The 18,372-nt window shown below is 44.1% G+C and overlaps 1 protein-coding gene across 3 annotated transcripts in view; it reads right to left on the bottom strand.

Moving 5' to 3' along the window:
- TMOD2 (tropomodulin 2) overlaps positions 1–17,305 on the bottom strand; it is a 35,093-nt gene extending 17,788 nt beyond the window's left edge. Inside the window, exons 1-3 of one of the 3 annotated variants that reach the window (XM_032122838.1) lie at positions 17,207–17,305; positions 6,736–6,953; positions 4,845–5,001 (exon numbers count right to left, since the gene is read on the bottom strand). In XM_032122838.1, coding sequence (XP_031978729.1) covers positions 4,845–5,001; positions 6,736–6,861 — 283 coding nt within the window. In that variant the 5' untranslated portion in view covers positions 6,862–6,953; positions 17,207–17,305. Of the gene's footprint in view, positions 1–4,844; positions 5,002–6,735; positions 6,954–10,699; positions 10,925–16,814; positions 16,856–17,206 lie in introns of those variants that run through there. The other 2 variants (XM_032122837.1, XM_032122839.1) reach the window with 2 other exon arrangements.
- Positions 17,306–18,372: the final 1,067 nt, after the last annotated feature.

Genomic DNA, 18,372 nt, shown 5'->3' with positions numbered 1-18,372 from the left:
TTCTGAAAATGCCTGTCCTTATTACTGGTGCTGTGTATTGATACTCTGCTTGGCACAGCACCACATGCAACGTAGATGGTCTCTGACAGAGCAACTGAAAACATGGGTTTGGCCAGAAGTTCTCTGGTACTTCCTTCCCTTTCCCTTTTATCAATCAGCTGAAAAGGTTAGTATTTAATCACATACAGGCATGTTCCCCTTCCCTTTCCAGCCACAAATAATAATAGCCCAATCCACTGGAGTTTTTTCACGACTTTGATGAGAACTGGATCCGATCCAGAATGAAATGGTTTGGCAAGGAGTGGAAGACCTTGTAGAAAACAGGGACAGTGGTGAAGGGTTGAAACAGCAATCCTTAAAGCAACCTTTCATAGCCAATGACATTCCACAACAGAAGAACCCTTTTGAATGATGTTTCACTAGTACCATACAGTTCAGAGACCCCTGCAGCAAAGCAGAAACAGAGCTGCTGTTACCAGTCCGTGCCTGTATCACAGCAGGACTCAGCTCTTACCTGAGGTCAGATGTATGGACTGCACAGAAAACACAGCACTGGCAGTGCTCTGGCACACACTTTGTGCCTGCACTGCTCCTTATGTTCCCCACCTTTTCTTTTTATTCCTGGGTCATTTATGAACTTGAAAGTGACACTTCCCATGGAAGTGATGGAAGTCTGATAACCAGCAGTGGGTCACTCTAAGTAACTTCCACAGACCATCAGATTCTGTGTAAGGATTACTAGCACATCTATCCTAAGCAGGAACAAATCCAAAATACACAAAATAAACACTTACAAACTGCCCATCTCCATGGCCCCAGTTATCAGCCCCACTGCTCATTACTAAGAGACATCTGTGTTGCACGAGAGTTCCTGAAAGCCACCAGATCATTTCAAAGCACACAATGGGACATTCAAATGACCTACCCAGCCCTGACTTGTGTTAGGGAGGATGTGGGTAAAGCAGCCTGAAAACATTTCTCAATGGCCAGTTTTGGGTGTGCACCTGTGACCATTTCAGGCCCAGTTCAGGCAAACCCGGGGTCTCCATTGAAATCTGAGATCTCTCCCATACAGGCTTAAATCCTTTTTGTACAGCAGTTACTGAAGTTACCAAGCTGCAGTATGGCAGAGGGCCAAAACCCTAATGCATTCCACACGTTTGATTGTTTTTGCCAAATGCCTCCAACCTCCTGAAACCACAATTACAATCAAAAACAAGGCAATTCCCTGCATAACCAGCCCCCCTGTCTTGGGCTCATATTTAACACTTCCTGTGTTTTAACCATTCTGGATATCCCTGTCAGCCCTGGAATTTGTTTTGGCTTGTTTTCTAGGACAATCAAAACCTTATTGTTGCCCAGCATATAGAGACCAACATAGGCAACTGAGTTTTGTCCTTCAGCAGCTGCTTGGTATTGCTTCCTGGTCAAGAACTCTCTAATCTTGACCAGTCTAATCTAACTCTCTAATTAACAACAAAAAAAGAGAGAGGCAGTCACAGTAGGTAACAAATCATAATGTATCACAGACTCTTCTGGAAGGAGGATATTTTAAATGCCACCTTCTTTTCAGCTCAACAGTGAATTTCCAAGTTTTAGCTTTGTATGGTAACTGTAGGAATTGGTAGAAATGTCACTTAACATTTAGTAGAAGCACCCCACTTCCTAAACTTGAAAAAATAAATCCCAGTGGCAGACAAATATCATAGTACAAAACACTGACAAAAGCTCAAACAACACTTGACATACTCTAATCCTACTGACACACAAATATTCTCAGGTCATACATAGTGCCAAATGGCACATTGGCATCTACACCTCCCAAATATACACAACTGGATGCATTTTAGAGCTGCTTGAGAATTTAATTTTTAACAAGTAGAAATAGTGTCAAATTAATTTGGGGTTATTTACAGAATGGCTACATTACAGTGTGTAATACAGGGTTTAGTATAGACACACATTCCATAGTGTAAAGGAATAATTTAACAGAAATCTATAAAATATAATCATATAAATATTTACCAATCTCTAAATACACCTTAGAGACCATCAACGTGCAGAAGGTGAGAAATAAGATTTTCCTTTAAGAGATATCTTTCTTTAGATTCTTCTGAGGACACATTTTAGAAATTTAAATTATTTATCCTGAACTATTTATTGAGCTTTGGAAGAATACTAATTATTCTCTAATTAAAGCAACTTTAAATCTAGCATGTAGTATCAGATCTTGAAAATGTCTTTGCAGGATTGCTTTGTTTCCTGTATGGGAAACATCTTCTCATAAATATAAATCAAGTAATTTATATTTTAATACAACCATCCTGTTGTTTTTTTTTTTTTCAATTCAGTGTCAAAATAAGTAACACTGCAGTTACAAGCGTGGATTCCAAGATCCAGGAATAGCCACAGGTGGACTTTGTAACACATCCACCATGTTTCAGCAGATTCAACCAACTAGCAGGACTATCATACAGCCCATGGGGAGATTTCAGTTGTATGTTTTATAAGGCTCAGCTTCTGCAGGAAGTCTGTGCAGGGCAGAGCAAGGGGGAAGGAGAACAAGACAAGGAGGCAGCGAGGGCCAGAGCTGGAAGTCTGGTGGTGTTTCTGGAGGACACCTCCTGCCAAGCCACAGAGGGGCAGCAGGACTGACACTCCAGAACCAATTCAGGATACGCCAAGCTCAAAACAAACACCTTTGTTCTCAAAGCCAGTTCCCTTAAAGCAGCACAAAAATGACACTGTGCAGCCCAGCAGTGCTCAATTGTCAAGGTACTGGACCTCATCAGATCTCGGATTAATTCAGTTATTTCTAACCAACAAAGAAACAAAGGGTATTTTCATAGACTTTGGCCCCTGACTGCAAAGAAAATGTAGTATAATTCTGTGTGTTTAGATTATAATTGTAAAATGACTGCAGAAATCACAGAACACATGGCTGTTTTCATTTGACTTAATCTGCTGAAGCTGATACTGAGGATTTTGTCATGAATTTGCATTGTACAAAGAACAGAGGAAATTAAGGGAATAATTCCTTTAGCCTAAAATGCTGTCATTACCTCATAATCGTAATAATTCTTGAAATTGTAATTTTGAAGTAAATGAACACAGTGAATCAAAAGCCAAATTAAGAACAGCTTTAAATGCTAGGAGGCTGCATTCACTCTGTGCTCAGGGAGGAGCGAAATGTGTGGTTGGTTGTGTTTGCAAAGCAGTGGTATTTCCACAACAGAGACATCAGGAAGTAATAAGAAGCACTAATAAGCACTTTAAGGGCATCTGGAAGCAAATGTAGGAATAATATTGCTTTAGCTTCATCAAAAGAAAACTGAAAGGCAATAAACAGGCCAGTCCATACAGTGTCACTGTCAGGGACAATGCAGGGACTTGTTTTGGGCCAGTCCTATGGGTATATGCAATTCCACACACTGCTGGGTTTTGTGCATTTATGTTCCAGGCTTATTTGGAGATCTCAGATATAACTACAGTGAAAAAGGCAAAATCTTAAGTCTGTAAATATCAGTAAGGTGAGACTTCATTGAAGGTGTTGCTGTAAAAATGTAGAGACCTGCAAGTGGTAACTTGTACTGCTCTGACACAGCAGCATGTAGGAGACTGGAAAGAATTGGTAATAAATCCATACTTCACTGAAGTGCTTTCCTTCCTGCACAGTATGTGCCTGACCACTCCTGCTACCAGCAGGATCTCTGCCCTGTCCCCGTGTGCCAGTGGGTCAGAATCAGCCCTGGGAAGAGCAGTATGCAGACGTTTTGATGGGGGGAAAGTAGGTTAAAGAACATGGTAACTGCGTGGTAACAGAACACATCGATCCAATCTAGCTGAAACATGTCTCATTTGTGTGAAATCATTGTTTCAAATCCTGAGAACACAATGTAATGGTAGTAACAACTCCTGGCCTATGAAATGTTATGTAAATAACATTTTACATCTTTGGTAATGGTAAAAAATGTAAAAAATGCTGCCCTTGACTTTCTTGAAGTATCTGCTTCCCCTTAAGCAGATCCCATTGAAATAATGGCAAATCCATTACATGGCCAGAAATGGACCCAGACATAGGAAGTTCCTTCTTGAATGAAGGGGTTGCCTGAGGCCAGCCTTTTGTCCACTTTTTATAAACAAGGAAAAGGAGATGGTGGTGCTAGAGGAATATTGTTTGCTTAAATTATGACTGTTCATGCCCTAAGGTTATCCTACCAGTGTTTAAATTATTAGAATTAGGTTTTCCTGTTTTTCCCCTTTTTTTCCTGTAGCTGTAGGACAAGGGTAGCAGGGAAACTGTCTGCATGAACAGCATTGCCAGATTCCACTAGTAAACAAGTGGAAAAATACTTATGTTTTGTAACTGCATTCCCTGAGCTGTCCCTTACAGCAGTTGTAGGCAAAATTTACTCAGAAAGGCATTTATGTGTTTCCTCCTGAACGCCTCCCCCACTGCAATTCCCCTGCCTAATGCCTAACAGGGAACAGTCCCCGTGGGGTTGGTGAGGGCACCTTTGTCTGCACTTGAGTGCACCCAGGGGCACTGGCCAGGGAGCTGCTGACTGAGCCCTTTGCTGGGCTGGTGCTGCTGTGCTCCTGTATCCCTCAAGAGGCCACGGAGCTGCCACTGGGACTGCAGAGCAGCGAGACACACACTAGCAGCAGATAAACCACCCCTTCATCTTCTGCTCCAGCAGCTCTACATCTGAGTCCTGAGCCTCACCCTGCACTGTAAGAGCCCTCGCTTCTTGTGTCCCAGCGTATTCCACAAAAGGCCAGGAGCACTGGATGCCTGCACCCAGGCAGTCCATGACCCCATGCCAACACGAGGAGGGACGTACCTTTCTTCTCCCCTGTAAATGGTACGAAGTCTTCTCTGTCCTTGTGCTCCAGCGCTTGCTTCTCCAGGTAGGAGAGCAGGCGCTCTCTGTCGAAGGGGCCCGTGGCAGGTTTAGTGGTCTGGTCCTTTTGCCGAAATCCCGCTGGAAGCAGGGCGTTCTGTGGGAGAGAGGGGGGCACGGAAAGGAGAGGAGGCAGCTTCACACAGTGTTCCAAATCTCATCTCAGTGTTGTTGGTTTTTAAGCGAAATAATTCTTTGCATAATGCTCTTCAGTGACAGCAGTGACACACATTGCCCAAATGTAACCACAAGACCCAGTATATCATCCAGTCTTCTTCTTTTACTACCCATTAATATTTGTATTAACCACATTTACAATCACAGCACCAAACAACTAAGTACAGTCAGAGTCCTTTGTAACACATATTATAACCAGAGTTTGCAGCCCAGGTATACAGACCAGGATACATTTTCTGTACATTTCCTTCTATTCCTTTACTCTTTTTCCTCACCATTTTTGTCTCTCTCATTTTAAAAAATTTCCTTTCGTTCTAAAGCAGATGTCTCTCAGGCTTCAGAAATGAATGGCATGCACCAAAGAGACTGGTGGATGAATGAGGTAGACTTCAGCTATTCAGAGTATGAGGAAGCAAGCAGATAATTCCCACTTTCAACACGAAGCTGGGGGATCATGTGATTTCATCTGCATCCTGTAACACAGGGATATGCATGAGGCCCCCACGCTTCAGTCCAGGAATCCCAGACAGGAATACAGGTAGGTGGACCTTGCAGTGCACCTGCAGTAAAGCCAACGTGTTGAAGGTGCCCCAGAGTACTTCGGAAACTCTTCATCATGGGCCAGAACATGCACAGTAAATCTGACCCATGGCAAATACCCAGGGAATTCCGAGCACATCCAGTGAACTCAAGTCACTAGTCATTCTACCTGTGCATGCACAAATGTGCCCAGAGTGCTCCAAATTCACTGCACATATGTAGCATGACTACAAATGCACTGTGGCCTGATTTATTTGGTTGGTTGGTGTTTTTTTTTAATGTTTTTCTGTGTCTCTGTTTGAGATGCCAGAAAATACCAGAAAACGTAGAAGTGGCAATAGTGTGGCAAGTGGCAACACGGAGGGAGAGAACAGCAAAGCCCCCCCTTAATTTCCAGGCAAATTGCTGTAGAACTAGAAGCTGTCAATCTACTGTGTTTCTCCAAATTCATTTTGCCTCCAGACTGAACAGATTTTATCTGCCAGTTTACCTGCCAGTTTGCAAATCCCTACATCAGTTTGAATGGTTTGGGGTAGGTACAGTCAGAATTCCCAGCATGCTTGTGACTGTAACCTCGTTATTGTAGGACCAAGTGGTTCTCAGACCAGAGAACTTTAAATTCTTTGTGAGAATGTCTTCAAACATCCAATTTATCCTTACTCTCTAGAAAATGACAGTTGTGAAGCTGAAGCCTATTTTTCTTAATCATGCCCAAATATGTTCTCTTCAGCAAAAAATATATGTGCTGAATGACATGGTCAGCAGATTTCAGAAGTTCAAAAGACCTGATCTCCATAAACATAGGTTATGTTTGTTTATTGCTGTGCTCAGAAATAGCAGCCATAAAAAGCTTCTCATTGTGTTGCAGTGTGCCAACATGATTAAAGATTTAGACTGCAGACAAGCTCAGGTCTAAACAGGCATGGGATAGACAAAGAGCACAGTGACTTGTACAAAAGCAAGCAGCACATCACAGCAGGAATGCAACCAAAATGTCTGTAGCTGAGCTGCTCATACTCTGGGGTACGCTGTCTCTGCTGTAACAGAACACAGCTGTAAAATGCTGCAGTGTGTGGCATTGCTAACAGGCAGCACTGGAATTACCATCACTAACCTCAGGATCAAGGTCATCGAGAACATACTCTAGCTGTTTCAGTTCATCTTCTGAGAGCTTGCTGAGTATTTCATCTTCATTGATATTCTTGTACTTCTCCAGCTCTTTTCGGAAGGGCAGAGACATGGCTCCTGCTGCACTGCTCCACTGCTGCTGCTGCTGCTGCTGCTCAAGATTTCAACCATTCAGGGGCACTGAGCTCCTCGCAGCCTCGCTCACTGTCAACAATAAAGCATTATGAGGATCTCCATTAGCTGAGAGTCCTGGGAAACCCACGTGCTGAGGGTCACATTGACACTTATTAATGAAAACAAGATGTCCTGGCACAGCACAGGGGGTGTGGGACGTCCTGGGCAGCCAAGGAATAGCAAGGACGGGTTCAGTGTACTTGGGGGCAGCAGCAAACAGAGGCTTTGAGACACAGATAAGGAAAATATTAGCAACTTTCCCCCTTTCATAGAATTATAGCTGGTTTATTTCATTTTCTTGGAAACAGCATCTGCTTGCTCTTTTGGCCAAAAGCAAAGGAAAGTGGTAGTCACAGACAACAGTCCAGAACTGACAAACAAAAACCAGAATCTTATGCCTTGAGGTATTCTATCTTATCCCAGCTTTGCTGGTGGCTGAAAGCTAACCCACACCATCTTGGCTGACTTTTTGGCACGTTCTGGTTACCTAAGCATCTCTCAGGTACACTGGTTGTTAGTCTTACTTCAGTGTGTTTGGATACAAATGATAGCACTTATCACCAAAACTGGAATGAGGATATGCTAGTTATAGCTCAAAATATTATCTGTAATTCAGTCTGCTACATGGGGGACCTGCAGAAGTTCAAAACAGTCATGAAAAAAAAATGGACTTAGTATTTCACAAATGCATTTTGTTTTAAAAGTTGAATATGATTCCTTGTTAGATGATCCCAACTGACCAGCAACAAGAAGATCTCATTTGCATGACCACAACAGTCATTGTCATGTTATCTGTCATATGACAATATGACAAAGGACTCTCTGTCTTTACTTGCTCTTTTTTTTCTTGTCCAGAACAAATTCTAGAACCAGAATCAGCCTGTTAAGGGATGGAGTGGAAGAGAATTAACTTATGATCAGAAACAGCATTAGCTGGGGACTTTCAGCGTGCTCCAGGCCCTCCCAAGTCTGCCCAGTTTCCCACAGCAGCACCAGCATTCTCCAAATTACACAGTTAGCTGTGCAGTTTTACAGCTGAGTTTTTGCAGTCACAAATTTCAGAGTTATGGTTGATATGGAAAACAGCCAACTGGCACCTACCACTGACTTATATATCAACCCCAACTCTCATTTCCTTTGGCCAGGTCTTTAGTTGCCATAAGCTGATAAAATCCATGTGGGTTCTGTTGCTTGTCATGTGAGCTGGAAGCCTGATTTTTTTTTTCTTTTATTCCAAATCAAAATGAAAATATTAGGAGTTTCACTGTTTAAATACTAAATATTAAAACATATCTCATTTTTCTATTTATCAAAAAGACTAGAAATCAGCAACCTATAGAAAGGGAAGTGAATAATCAGTGGATTTACAAATTTGAAATATCTGGAATTCTATGACTACTGCAAGGCTCCATAAGCCTTGACCTGAAGCACTAAAACATCCTATTCCAAGAAAAATCATTATTTTTCCTACACACTCTGTTCTTTTCCTTATTCCTGCTTTGTTTGTTGCTGCTGTTTTCTTAGCACATCATCATCAAGCCATTCCAAATGTCATGACAGAATTCAGCCATTCTTTAAATTGTGAGTTTGTTTCAGGAAGGTAGTCAGCATCTGATGTTTCACAAAGTTACAGCTGGTGTGAAATTTTCTTACAATACCAAAATTCCATCATATGCAATGAGTGTGGGGGATATTTTGGCCAAAAACAGGACAAAAGAACTAATGTTCTTGTGTACTTGTTCATTAAGAACATGAGTTTGATATATGTTTAATCCATGCAATTTTTTATCAAAATTACTTGTTAAATGATGAAAGCATTTTATTTAAAAATGTTAAGTACATTTGTTTAAACTGTAAAAAATTGAGCTGCAGTACAACACTGCACTAAGGCATCAGGTGCCTTCTCTCAGTTCCTTTGGATAAACTCATTACAAACATAACATTTCAGCTAGCAGTCATTAACTGAGCTAAAAAATTTCTTTGAGGGGATTACAGCTTTTTAAAACTATTTAAGTATAAATGGTTATTTTACTAAGAGTTTAATCACATCCCTGGAAAAGGCAGAAATGTAATCCCAAGGTTAGGGTAATTAAATATTGTAGGAAAAGCAACTCGTAAGAGTCCAAGACAGTTTCCCTGGCTGAGGGTCAGCAGTCCAGTTGTGCAGGACACCTGGTGCCAGGAGCTCTCCCGCGGATGCACAGCACTGCAGGAGTACAGTGAGGAATGGTTTCACTGGGAGCAGCAAGGCCATGGATCCGAGAGCTTCTGTGAGGTCTGCAGAGCTGAGCCCCCGTGCTCCTGGGGAGGCACTGCTGGGTATGATCTGTGCACCAGACACTCCCCGTTTCCTTGCGGATTGCCCAAGTGCTCAGCCATAAAGGGAAGATGTGCCAGGAGACACTGAACAGGTGACAGCTCTCAATATTGTAACTTTTAATTATTAAGAAGAGAAGGCGCTTGGCCATGTGCAGCAGGGATATCCCAAAGAGGAATGTAAACCCAGATAGTACTGGTGTATCAGCCTAACTTCTCTCATGGCATGAAGTACTGTGTTGAATAAGCTTTATTACATTGATAATGCATGGAAGAGCCTGAAATTGTGCTTTTCTTGCCTGTGCAGATTTGCAACAAAAATTCCCTTGATATTTTCCCTTTCACAACAGAATCCTACTCTTTTGTGACTGAACAAAAGCAGAAGACACTGCTTAGGGAATGTCTTTGTCCACAATGCCTGCAAGCAGTAAAGCTTTTCTGGAGCTTTCACTCTGCTGCACAGGCTGGGCTGGAACGCCCATTGCTCACAGCCTGGGTTTGTGCTCTCCATCGACCTTTCACCGGAGGCAGAAACCAAGGGAGCCAGATAAATCCAGCAGTTCAGCATCAGGCAGTCTGGGAAGGAAGGGCTGAACTCTGGATTCACACACTCTGGAAACTGCTGTCTAATGTGATGATAACGATCTCCACCTTCCTAATTGGATTTCATGCTGTTAATTTTGTGTATGTAAACAGAGCCATATGCTTTCTGTGCAGCTCCTTACTGCGCCCTTCCTGAGTGTGCACAACTATTTACTTCTTGCACACTACATCCACTGGATTTGCTTTGTTATAATTAGTGTATGAAAACTTTAATTAGTTAAAAAAGCAGTCTTAACCAAGAGCTCCCTGCTGCTGTTATTTTGCGCACATCAAAGCAGATCAGGTGTCACACAGCAGAAGGAAGATGTCCAGTCTAACCACAGAGGCAACATACTCCTGAATGTTACACTGCATTACACTGAGGGAAGCAGGATGAGGGACCATGGATGAAGTTTCTCTTCAAACTTACTGGGAAGAGTGAAAGAGATTAAGGAATGGGGGAGCACATATCCCATTTGTTTTTCTCCACTGAGTTTCAGTATGAAGCATCTTAGTTTCTCATGGGCCTAAGCCCCCACTGATAATCAGCAAAGCCCAACAGGTGAGATTTGTGCTCATTCTGGATGGGGCAGAACTGTAAGAGGCATTTCTGCTACCCACATGCTACTTTTAAACCTTTGCGGAGCTCGGAGGTTTCACAGTGAGCTTCAAAGAACCCCTTGCTGTATTTGTATTTCTGACTCCTTCTAAAGAAAGAAATGCATACGGTTTTATTTGGGACAGCATTTCGCCTATTCCTGTCAACATCAGGATTCAAAATATGTTTTCAAAGAGAAAAAGGGTGTCATTAGTCAGCCTGCATAAAATCATTATTGCTCTGCGTGGTTAACAGCTGCTGTGATACAACCCCTCTATACCTTGCCGTGTTCCATGAGTCCGTGTTTGTTATGCTCATACACTTCTGAAAGGGCTTTCCAGAGGAGCCAAGCTGTGGTTTCTGCTGATACCATAACACTGGGGTAATCTTCTACTGCTGATACAGATGTTTCTTTCTGAGAGTGAATCTCCTCTGCTGAATTAGTGTTGAACGTCACAGGGGTCTCACTCACATTTGCTCGGATCCCTTAGGAAGTGTTGGGACAACCTGAACTGCAGAATCTCCTCTGGACCAGCAGCTACAAAGGCACCTCAGGTCACTGCTGCTGTCTAAAACACAGATAAACACTTAGAGAAACATCTGCTGTAGAGATGAGAATAGAGGATGTGAATTTCCAGGTTTGATAGCCTGTACAAGCTAAGAATGAAGCTGCATGGCAATGTGCATTATGAAGTACAAACATGACAAATGGGAAATAATCTAATAGAGCTCTTTGCATTCTTATTGGGGAAAAAAGTATTTTTTTATAATTGGGTTTGAGAAATTGTTCTTACTTTTGCAAATAATGGAAAGTGGTCTTTAGAAAGGAAATCCTGATGCATGACCCGTTTTAAACTCTCTCTGTATCCACAGTGGTGGATATTTGTGTTTTGAAAAACAGTTGTGAAACCGATCCATAAATGTGGAAAAAAGTCTTCCCTTTCTTTAAATAGACTCATGTAGCTAAACATGAAAATAAAAAACAGGTGGAATTAATCCCAAGTTAAACTGATACTGGACCAAATAAATAGGATTGGGGCCATTATGATTAAGAGCCGTATTTGTGCAACACAAGCAGATGCTCAGTAGAAGGAGGATGATTGTCCCATGCTGTCCAGGCAAGGGAGTGCCCCCACCAACACACTGAATCCAGTGCCAGACAAGGAACATCTCTGCTGTCTGGGAATGGCTATGAAAAATAAGGCTGAGCTGGTGAAAGCTCAAACTTAAAAAAAAAAAATTAGAAATACTCCATTGTCTGACATATAAATAAGGTTCCTTTTTAATTTTTATACTTAAAAGGCAAGACAAATGTACCAGTGTACTTTCTAACCATGAACATATGGTGGATATATACTGGAGATCATGTTTTGCAGTAGGAGGTTCGGAAATCCCAGAAAAGTTAGAAGGAATGCAGTAGGGCCAGCACAGAACACAAGTGTGGTAGGAACACAGCATTATGGAACTGGGATTTGTGTGTGTGTGATGAGAATAATATTAGCTACAGGTCCTGATGTAGATGCAGCAGATGTGTCAAAGGAATTCAAATCGGTAGAAAATGGAAGAGAGGTCTGTAGGAAAGTATTTCCTCTTCTAGAATCCCCAACATTCTGCCTGTTTCCCCAAAAATACTTCAGAAGAACTCAGAACATAAGGAGTACTGAACTGCTCCAATTTAGTCACCTTTTCTAACCCTTTTCCTTTCATGACACAGCATGGTCACTTTGTGGAGCAGAGCAAATCACCTGTTTGAGGCCCTGTGGAACTGGGTCCTTCAGAGGGTGTCTCTGGGGCTGGCAGGGGCGAGAGCTCAGCTGCACTTGGCACTGCCTCAGGGCTGGCTCTGGGACACTCACAGTGTGGCCAGACCTCTTCTACTCCCAGGCCAGCTGCCATCCTTTGTCATACTGCAGCAAAGAATCCTCCAAATCCCTGTATATTTAAAATGCTGTTTTCCTCCAGAGCTAATGTAGGGTTACTCCATGTTCTGTTCCCAGCAACTGGTTTAGTCCTATATAGAGAGCAGTGAATAATTAACAATTATGTTGTCCTAATATTAGACTAGGCCTGAAATTTTAGGATAATCATCCAGTGATGAGAAACTGCGCTTCCTAATTGGATGTGGCATTCTGAACCTTGGTAATGTTTATGCTACGCTGTAGTTTACATCACACTTGGCTGCTTAAATGGAGGATTGATAAGTTCCATGCAAATAAAATGTGAGACATTAATTCACTGTAATGGGACTTTGGTCCTGCCCTTTATAAAAAAGTAACCACCATGTATATTGCAAAATTATCCATATGAAAGCACTGTTATTTATAGAAGACATAAAGGGATGTACTCCCTCTGATTCAGATAACATGAAAGGTTTTTCCCTGGTGATTCAAGAAAGATGAAACATTGACGCTTCTCCCACTGATGCAGAATAATGTTACATAATGACCAATTTCTAATTGTTTCTAAAATAACATTAGTGATGTTACTCATAAGCATTCAAGACATGAAACAGAGTCCTGGAAAGGAAGTATTTCTTTACAATGCGTTATGAATTTATAGCTTGTTTCTGGGTATCATGATATTTTTAAATCATAACCATTAGGATTGTTTCCAGACAAACATATGATGACTAATTATACAGTGACCATATAATGATTTAAGTCTTATTTTAAAAACCCAACCTTTAAATCACTCAATTCCTACCTCCAAGAAGAGGATGATAGAACAAACCTAAGCCCCGCAGACATTGGTGGGATTGTGTATGGTGGTGTGACATTTCAGAGATGCATCAAGGATAGGGAATGGAAAAGACCAGAGACCTGTTTGTCTGTCGTGTCCCCTGCAGATGAACACTCCCCTTGCTTTTAGAGGGGTAAAGCTTAGTTATAAAGCAGTGAAACAACCTTTCTACTCATTGCAACTGGTAATCTTGTAGAACTGGAAGATAGGGTTCTTCCCTTTACAGAACTTAGTGATGATTTGAAAATCTGTGCAATGTTAATTAGCTTCTCCAAGATAAAAACATAACAGTCACTGTCTGAAACTGAGGGCGGTGTGAAGTGCATGGCTGAGAATCCTGGAGGACAGTCTTTTTATACAGGCAAAATAGACTATGAAGTGGCAGCTCCACCCACGATTTGTCATCTGTAAGCTTCACTGTGACATGAACAGAAACGCCCTGCTGCTGAGCTGTACCGCTGGTGGCTGACTGATGGTCCCTTGGATGAGACCGTAAGTGCCCATTTGATGGCAAGTAGAAGAAAATGGCTTCATTATCTTCTGTGGGGCACCAATGATATTTTAACCTCCTTTGATAACTACCAGACCAGGTTTGCAGTAGACAGGTGCTGACTTACTGGGAACAGGTAAAGAGCTGTACCCCCTGGTCAGCACTGTCCCAGAGCTGACATCTCCCAGTCCTGTGACACAGCAGCCCATGGCTCTGTGGTCCCCAGAGAACACAGATCATGCACATTACAGGTACAGCTGTGATGTTTACAAGGTGGTGTCTTCACCCAGCTCAGTGTCCCTGTGATCAGCACATCTACCGTGAGCGCCCAGCAAAGCACACTCTGGGCTGTGAAGGAGCTGCAGCTTTGCACAGAGGCAAACTTGGGAAGCCAAAGGCCAGGTTCTGGTATCCTCCTTGACTGATCACATCTACAGGGAACCAACTGCTGTGGAGCCCTAAACACCATCAGCCACATGAGAGCCTCTGCCAGGAGAAAGAAATGCCTTGCTCGAGGTCAAATGGGAAGTCTGTGGCAAGATAAGGAATTGAACCATCTTCCCAGTGTCAAGCATTGGACAGCTTTTCCTTTGGCTATGGGTCCCTTCTTCCATGGACATCTTGTACATTTGAGTGGATCTTTTAAACAAACAAGACACACCAAGTGAAAACACACCAGAGAGACCCAAAAGCCGGGTACAAGCATGTACTAATGACTGCAGAACCGAGATCCTTAATAATGACCACTGCTAGGTACCTTCTAAATAAACCTCTTTTTGCATCTTTCCTAAGCTGCTTTTTCTCCTTACAATGTAAGGAGCAGTCATAACTACCAACATTTTTTGCATTTCTTCTGTAAACCAAAGCCAGAAACCATGCATGATGTGCACATCCCCACAGCTGAAACAACAAACAGGAGAAGGAATTACCTGGAAATTGACTTTTTATTTTTACAACAAAATAGATCAGACCAGCCCTGGAAACAACAACAACAGTGTTTGTTTTCCACATGTTGGAAACATCAATAGGAAAAAGGACACCGGGTAACATCAACTCGAGCACTGTTCCACCTGTGCTGCCAACAGATAACGAATCAAGTGCTAGTTTTTTGTCATCACTGTTCTCAGATTTCCCTATTTTAGCACAGCAGCTGGACACTCAGTCCCAGCTGCTCTTTGAAAGGATTTTAAAACTAAGTTTACAGATTTCTGTGGCACCAAATAAGGATGGCCAAACACCTTAGTTAAACAGAAGCCACCACTACACTCGTCTGCTGTGGTCAGTAAACAGAACACAGACATTCACCGCACTCTTAACCCACCACGTGCAAACACCTGTGGCTACAGGATGCTACCTGAGCCCTTTCAGTGCAAGAACCTGCACAGCCACCTCAGCCTCAGTCAAAAGGACACTCAATCACAGGAAGCCATCAAAGTAGTAGGCTCAATAATTAGGAATGCTACCAAAAAAAACCCCATAGAACAGATTACTAACAGCAGAAATGCATAAACATTGCTTGCCAGAAGTTGTGAAATACTAGAAATAATAATAATGTGGGGAAGAGGAAAACATATGCGATGAGAGAGCAAAGCACACCATTCTGAACAAAATTATTTAGATTATCAAGATGAGAGAGGTTACTGGCTAAGTTCAGACATACGACCAAGCTGGATAAATGGGAAAAAAGACACATTATGAATTTAGGTTGGTGAAGTCACTGAAACGAGTCACACAACTGTCTTCCTTTTTCTTACACAGTGGTAAAGATTTAAATATATCCATAGTGGACTACGGACAGTTAAGATGTGCACGGCATAGGCACCAGCGCAAAGGCAGGCAGGCTGTTAGACAGCAAATGAGTGCAGAATAGCATGGAAAGGACTGCAATATTGTCAGTATAATTCAGTGAGACATCCCTGAGTTTGAGTTTGGTTTTCTAGTAACTGTGTCCCTTGCAAAGAACTAGAGGATGTGATGCCTACAGTACTAGGCCAGCTGGTCCCAGGTGTTTCTTTCCCATGACATGTTCCTCTTTCCAAGAGCGAAGGGCAGAACAGTTGTTGTTCTAGGACAATTTCTGAGAATAATCAGTTAAAGAAAAGCTTGTATATGATAAGAAATTGAAAGACTGCATCTATTTACTACAAATAGGCAACTCAACTTGCTGAAGATTTCCTCTACTGAACACTCTCAAAAGCATAGATCTACACAATGTATCATTCATGGTATAAAAATATAATTACTTCTTCCAATTATTTTTAAATTGATATTTGATATTCATAAATTTCTGAATTTGTCTCATTAGCAATGATGTTAGAAATTTTTCCAGAAGTTTATGTCACTGCTAAGCTCAGGATGGTTATGTTAATCTAACCAGTTGTCATTTATTTTTTGCTGTTTATAGTCCTCAGTTATCTCTACATGTTCGTCATTGATCAACTGTGGATTTTTACTCTGGCAGAAGAAATTCCCCCAAAGTTTCCATCAAAGCAAATCCCCTTGAATTAGGGCACCCCGATAAATTTTTAATTAGAAGATGACAGAACAGAGAGTATGTCATATCTAATGCCAATGTGCAGGTTTTGAGGGCACACTTCGCTCCTCATGACCTTGGAAACGTTCCTAAATTTCCTAAATCGGTTCTGTTCCTGAACCTGTCATAGGTTCGCTTGTTCTGACCCGCTGCCCGGCGACGGAGCAGAACCACCCTCCGCCGGTCCTGCCCTATCTGTGCCATACAAAAGGCAGGAGATCTCCAAGCAGGGGCAGCTCATCTTCATTGACACGAACACCTTCTTTTCGTATTTGATTAGACTGCCCCATCTAATTTCTGTCCTCCCACGCGTGACCCGGAGGGTGCGAGCGCTCCGCAATAAACGCGCGCGCACTCGCCCGTCCAAGCCGCGGAGGGGCCGGGGCGGGCGCTGCGCTCTCCGCCGAGCCCGGGCGTGGCGGGGCCGAGCCCGCCGTGCCCCGCACGGTCCCTGCCGGCGAGCCCGGGGCGCGGCTGCGGTCGGATCGGGGCCGCCCCGCATCCGCGCCCCGCGCGGGGATGCTCCGCCGCACCCGCCGCGTCCCCGCACCGCCCCCGCCGCGGTGCGCGCAGCCCCGCGGAGCCCCCCGGGCGATGCTGCCCCGCGTCCCGCCCGGCCCGGCCGCCCCTTACCCCGCCGCGGGGCCGGGCCTGGCCGCCGCCGCCTGCGCGCCGCTCCGCGCCCCGAGCCCGGCGCCGCCCGCCGCCTGCGCGCCCCTCCGCGCCCCGAGCCCGGCGGCTGCAGGTGGGTGCCCGGCGCGGCGGCTGCGCAGCGCGGCCCCGGCCCTGCCGGGCACGCTGGGACTCGTAGTCCGGCAGCCGCCAGCGTTCGCCGCGGGCACCGGCACCGGCTCCGGTCCGACTGCAGCGGCCCTCCCGCCCCCGGCCGCGCCACCCGCCCGCTGCCCCTGCCCCTCAGCCCCCTCTGCTTCTGCCTGCCCCAAGCCGGCGGGTGAGGTCCCGCCTGACCCACACACCGCCGGCGCCCTTGGCTTGCCGTGATGCAGCCTCAGCCTCCCCCTCACCTGTGTGGCTCATGAGAACAGACTGCGCCGTGGTTTGGGTGCTCTGCCAGCCACCGCCCCGGCCCCACGCACAGCTCTGCCCGCACTCCTCGCATGTGGGGCACGGGCTCCTCGGCAGCCGTGCTGCTCAGCTCTGGGCACACGTGTCGGCGGCTGATCCCAAGGAACATGGTTTGCTCCTCTCAACACCCGCTGCAAGCTGAGCCAGCCAAACAGGTCCTGCAGCAGAAACCTGCCGGCCCTCACCCTGAACTAAGATGTGTCACCCCAGGGAGCCAAATTTGGAGTGGAGAGTGCTGGCCTCTGAGACCATTTCGATGTTTTTCCTTTCTTCTGTTAAGTAATGTTGGCAATTCAATTTATATTTGTTCCATTATTCCATAGTAAGGTTAACCACTGGTTGAAATTACATGTAATATTATTTGAGTGCACCCCTTGTAATTAAGCATACCTGCAATTTAATTTATCTGAATGCTTTCACCGGATGCTGTGATTTAGTTGAACAGAGGCCCTTGATTCTGAGCACTAAGTGATGAGTCACCAGCAGCAGAAAAGCTGTTCCAATGATTGGAACATCTTTAAGTTTCATTTCATGTTGGCAGGAAAAGACGACATTGCCTTGTTAAGAAGCAGATGCTGCACTAGAGTTGAATTTTCCTATGGAAAAAAAAACACAACTAGGAAACGCCTTACCCTGCCAAACACCTCAGGCCTCTGCAGCAAGACTTACAGCAGAAATCTCAGACTACTACGAGGGGCTGAAGGGTTACTGTGGATACTAAAAAGCTAGGAGCAGAGGAATTTTCCAGCTGCTGCAGCATCCTGTGAAGTTTTTCTTTCTCATGCAAGCCAACTGAGAAACAGTTTGAGGTTTTTGTAAACCAAGGCTTTATCTCACAGGTGCAAACTTGTTATGCTGGTCTTGTTTTGGTACACTGAAGAAGATATTTTGAAATGGGTGTCAGAGCCTCCACCAATCACCCTGAGAGGTGGATGGTCAAGCGACCAATGGGGCCATGCCACCCTTGTGAACAAAGCTATATAAACTGATTTCTATAATTGCATATGGGCCTTTTAGCCACTTACCCTGAAACCGGGTACACGTTGTCTTTGGCTGCTCTTGGTACAACAGCGACAGGGTACCATGGCTGTTTGGCCACTGCTCC

This window comes from Corvus moneduloides, chromosome 13 (assembly GCF_009650955.1).
Source record: "Corvus moneduloides isolate bCorMon1 chromosome 13, bCorMon1.pri, whole genome shotgun sequence".
Taxonomy (NCBI): domain Eukaryota; kingdom Metazoa; phylum Chordata; class Aves; order Passeriformes; family Corvidae; genus Corvus; species Corvus moneduloides.
The sequence above is the reverse complement of the archived record's forward strand: the minus strand, read 5'-3'. Positions and strand labels throughout refer to the sequence as shown.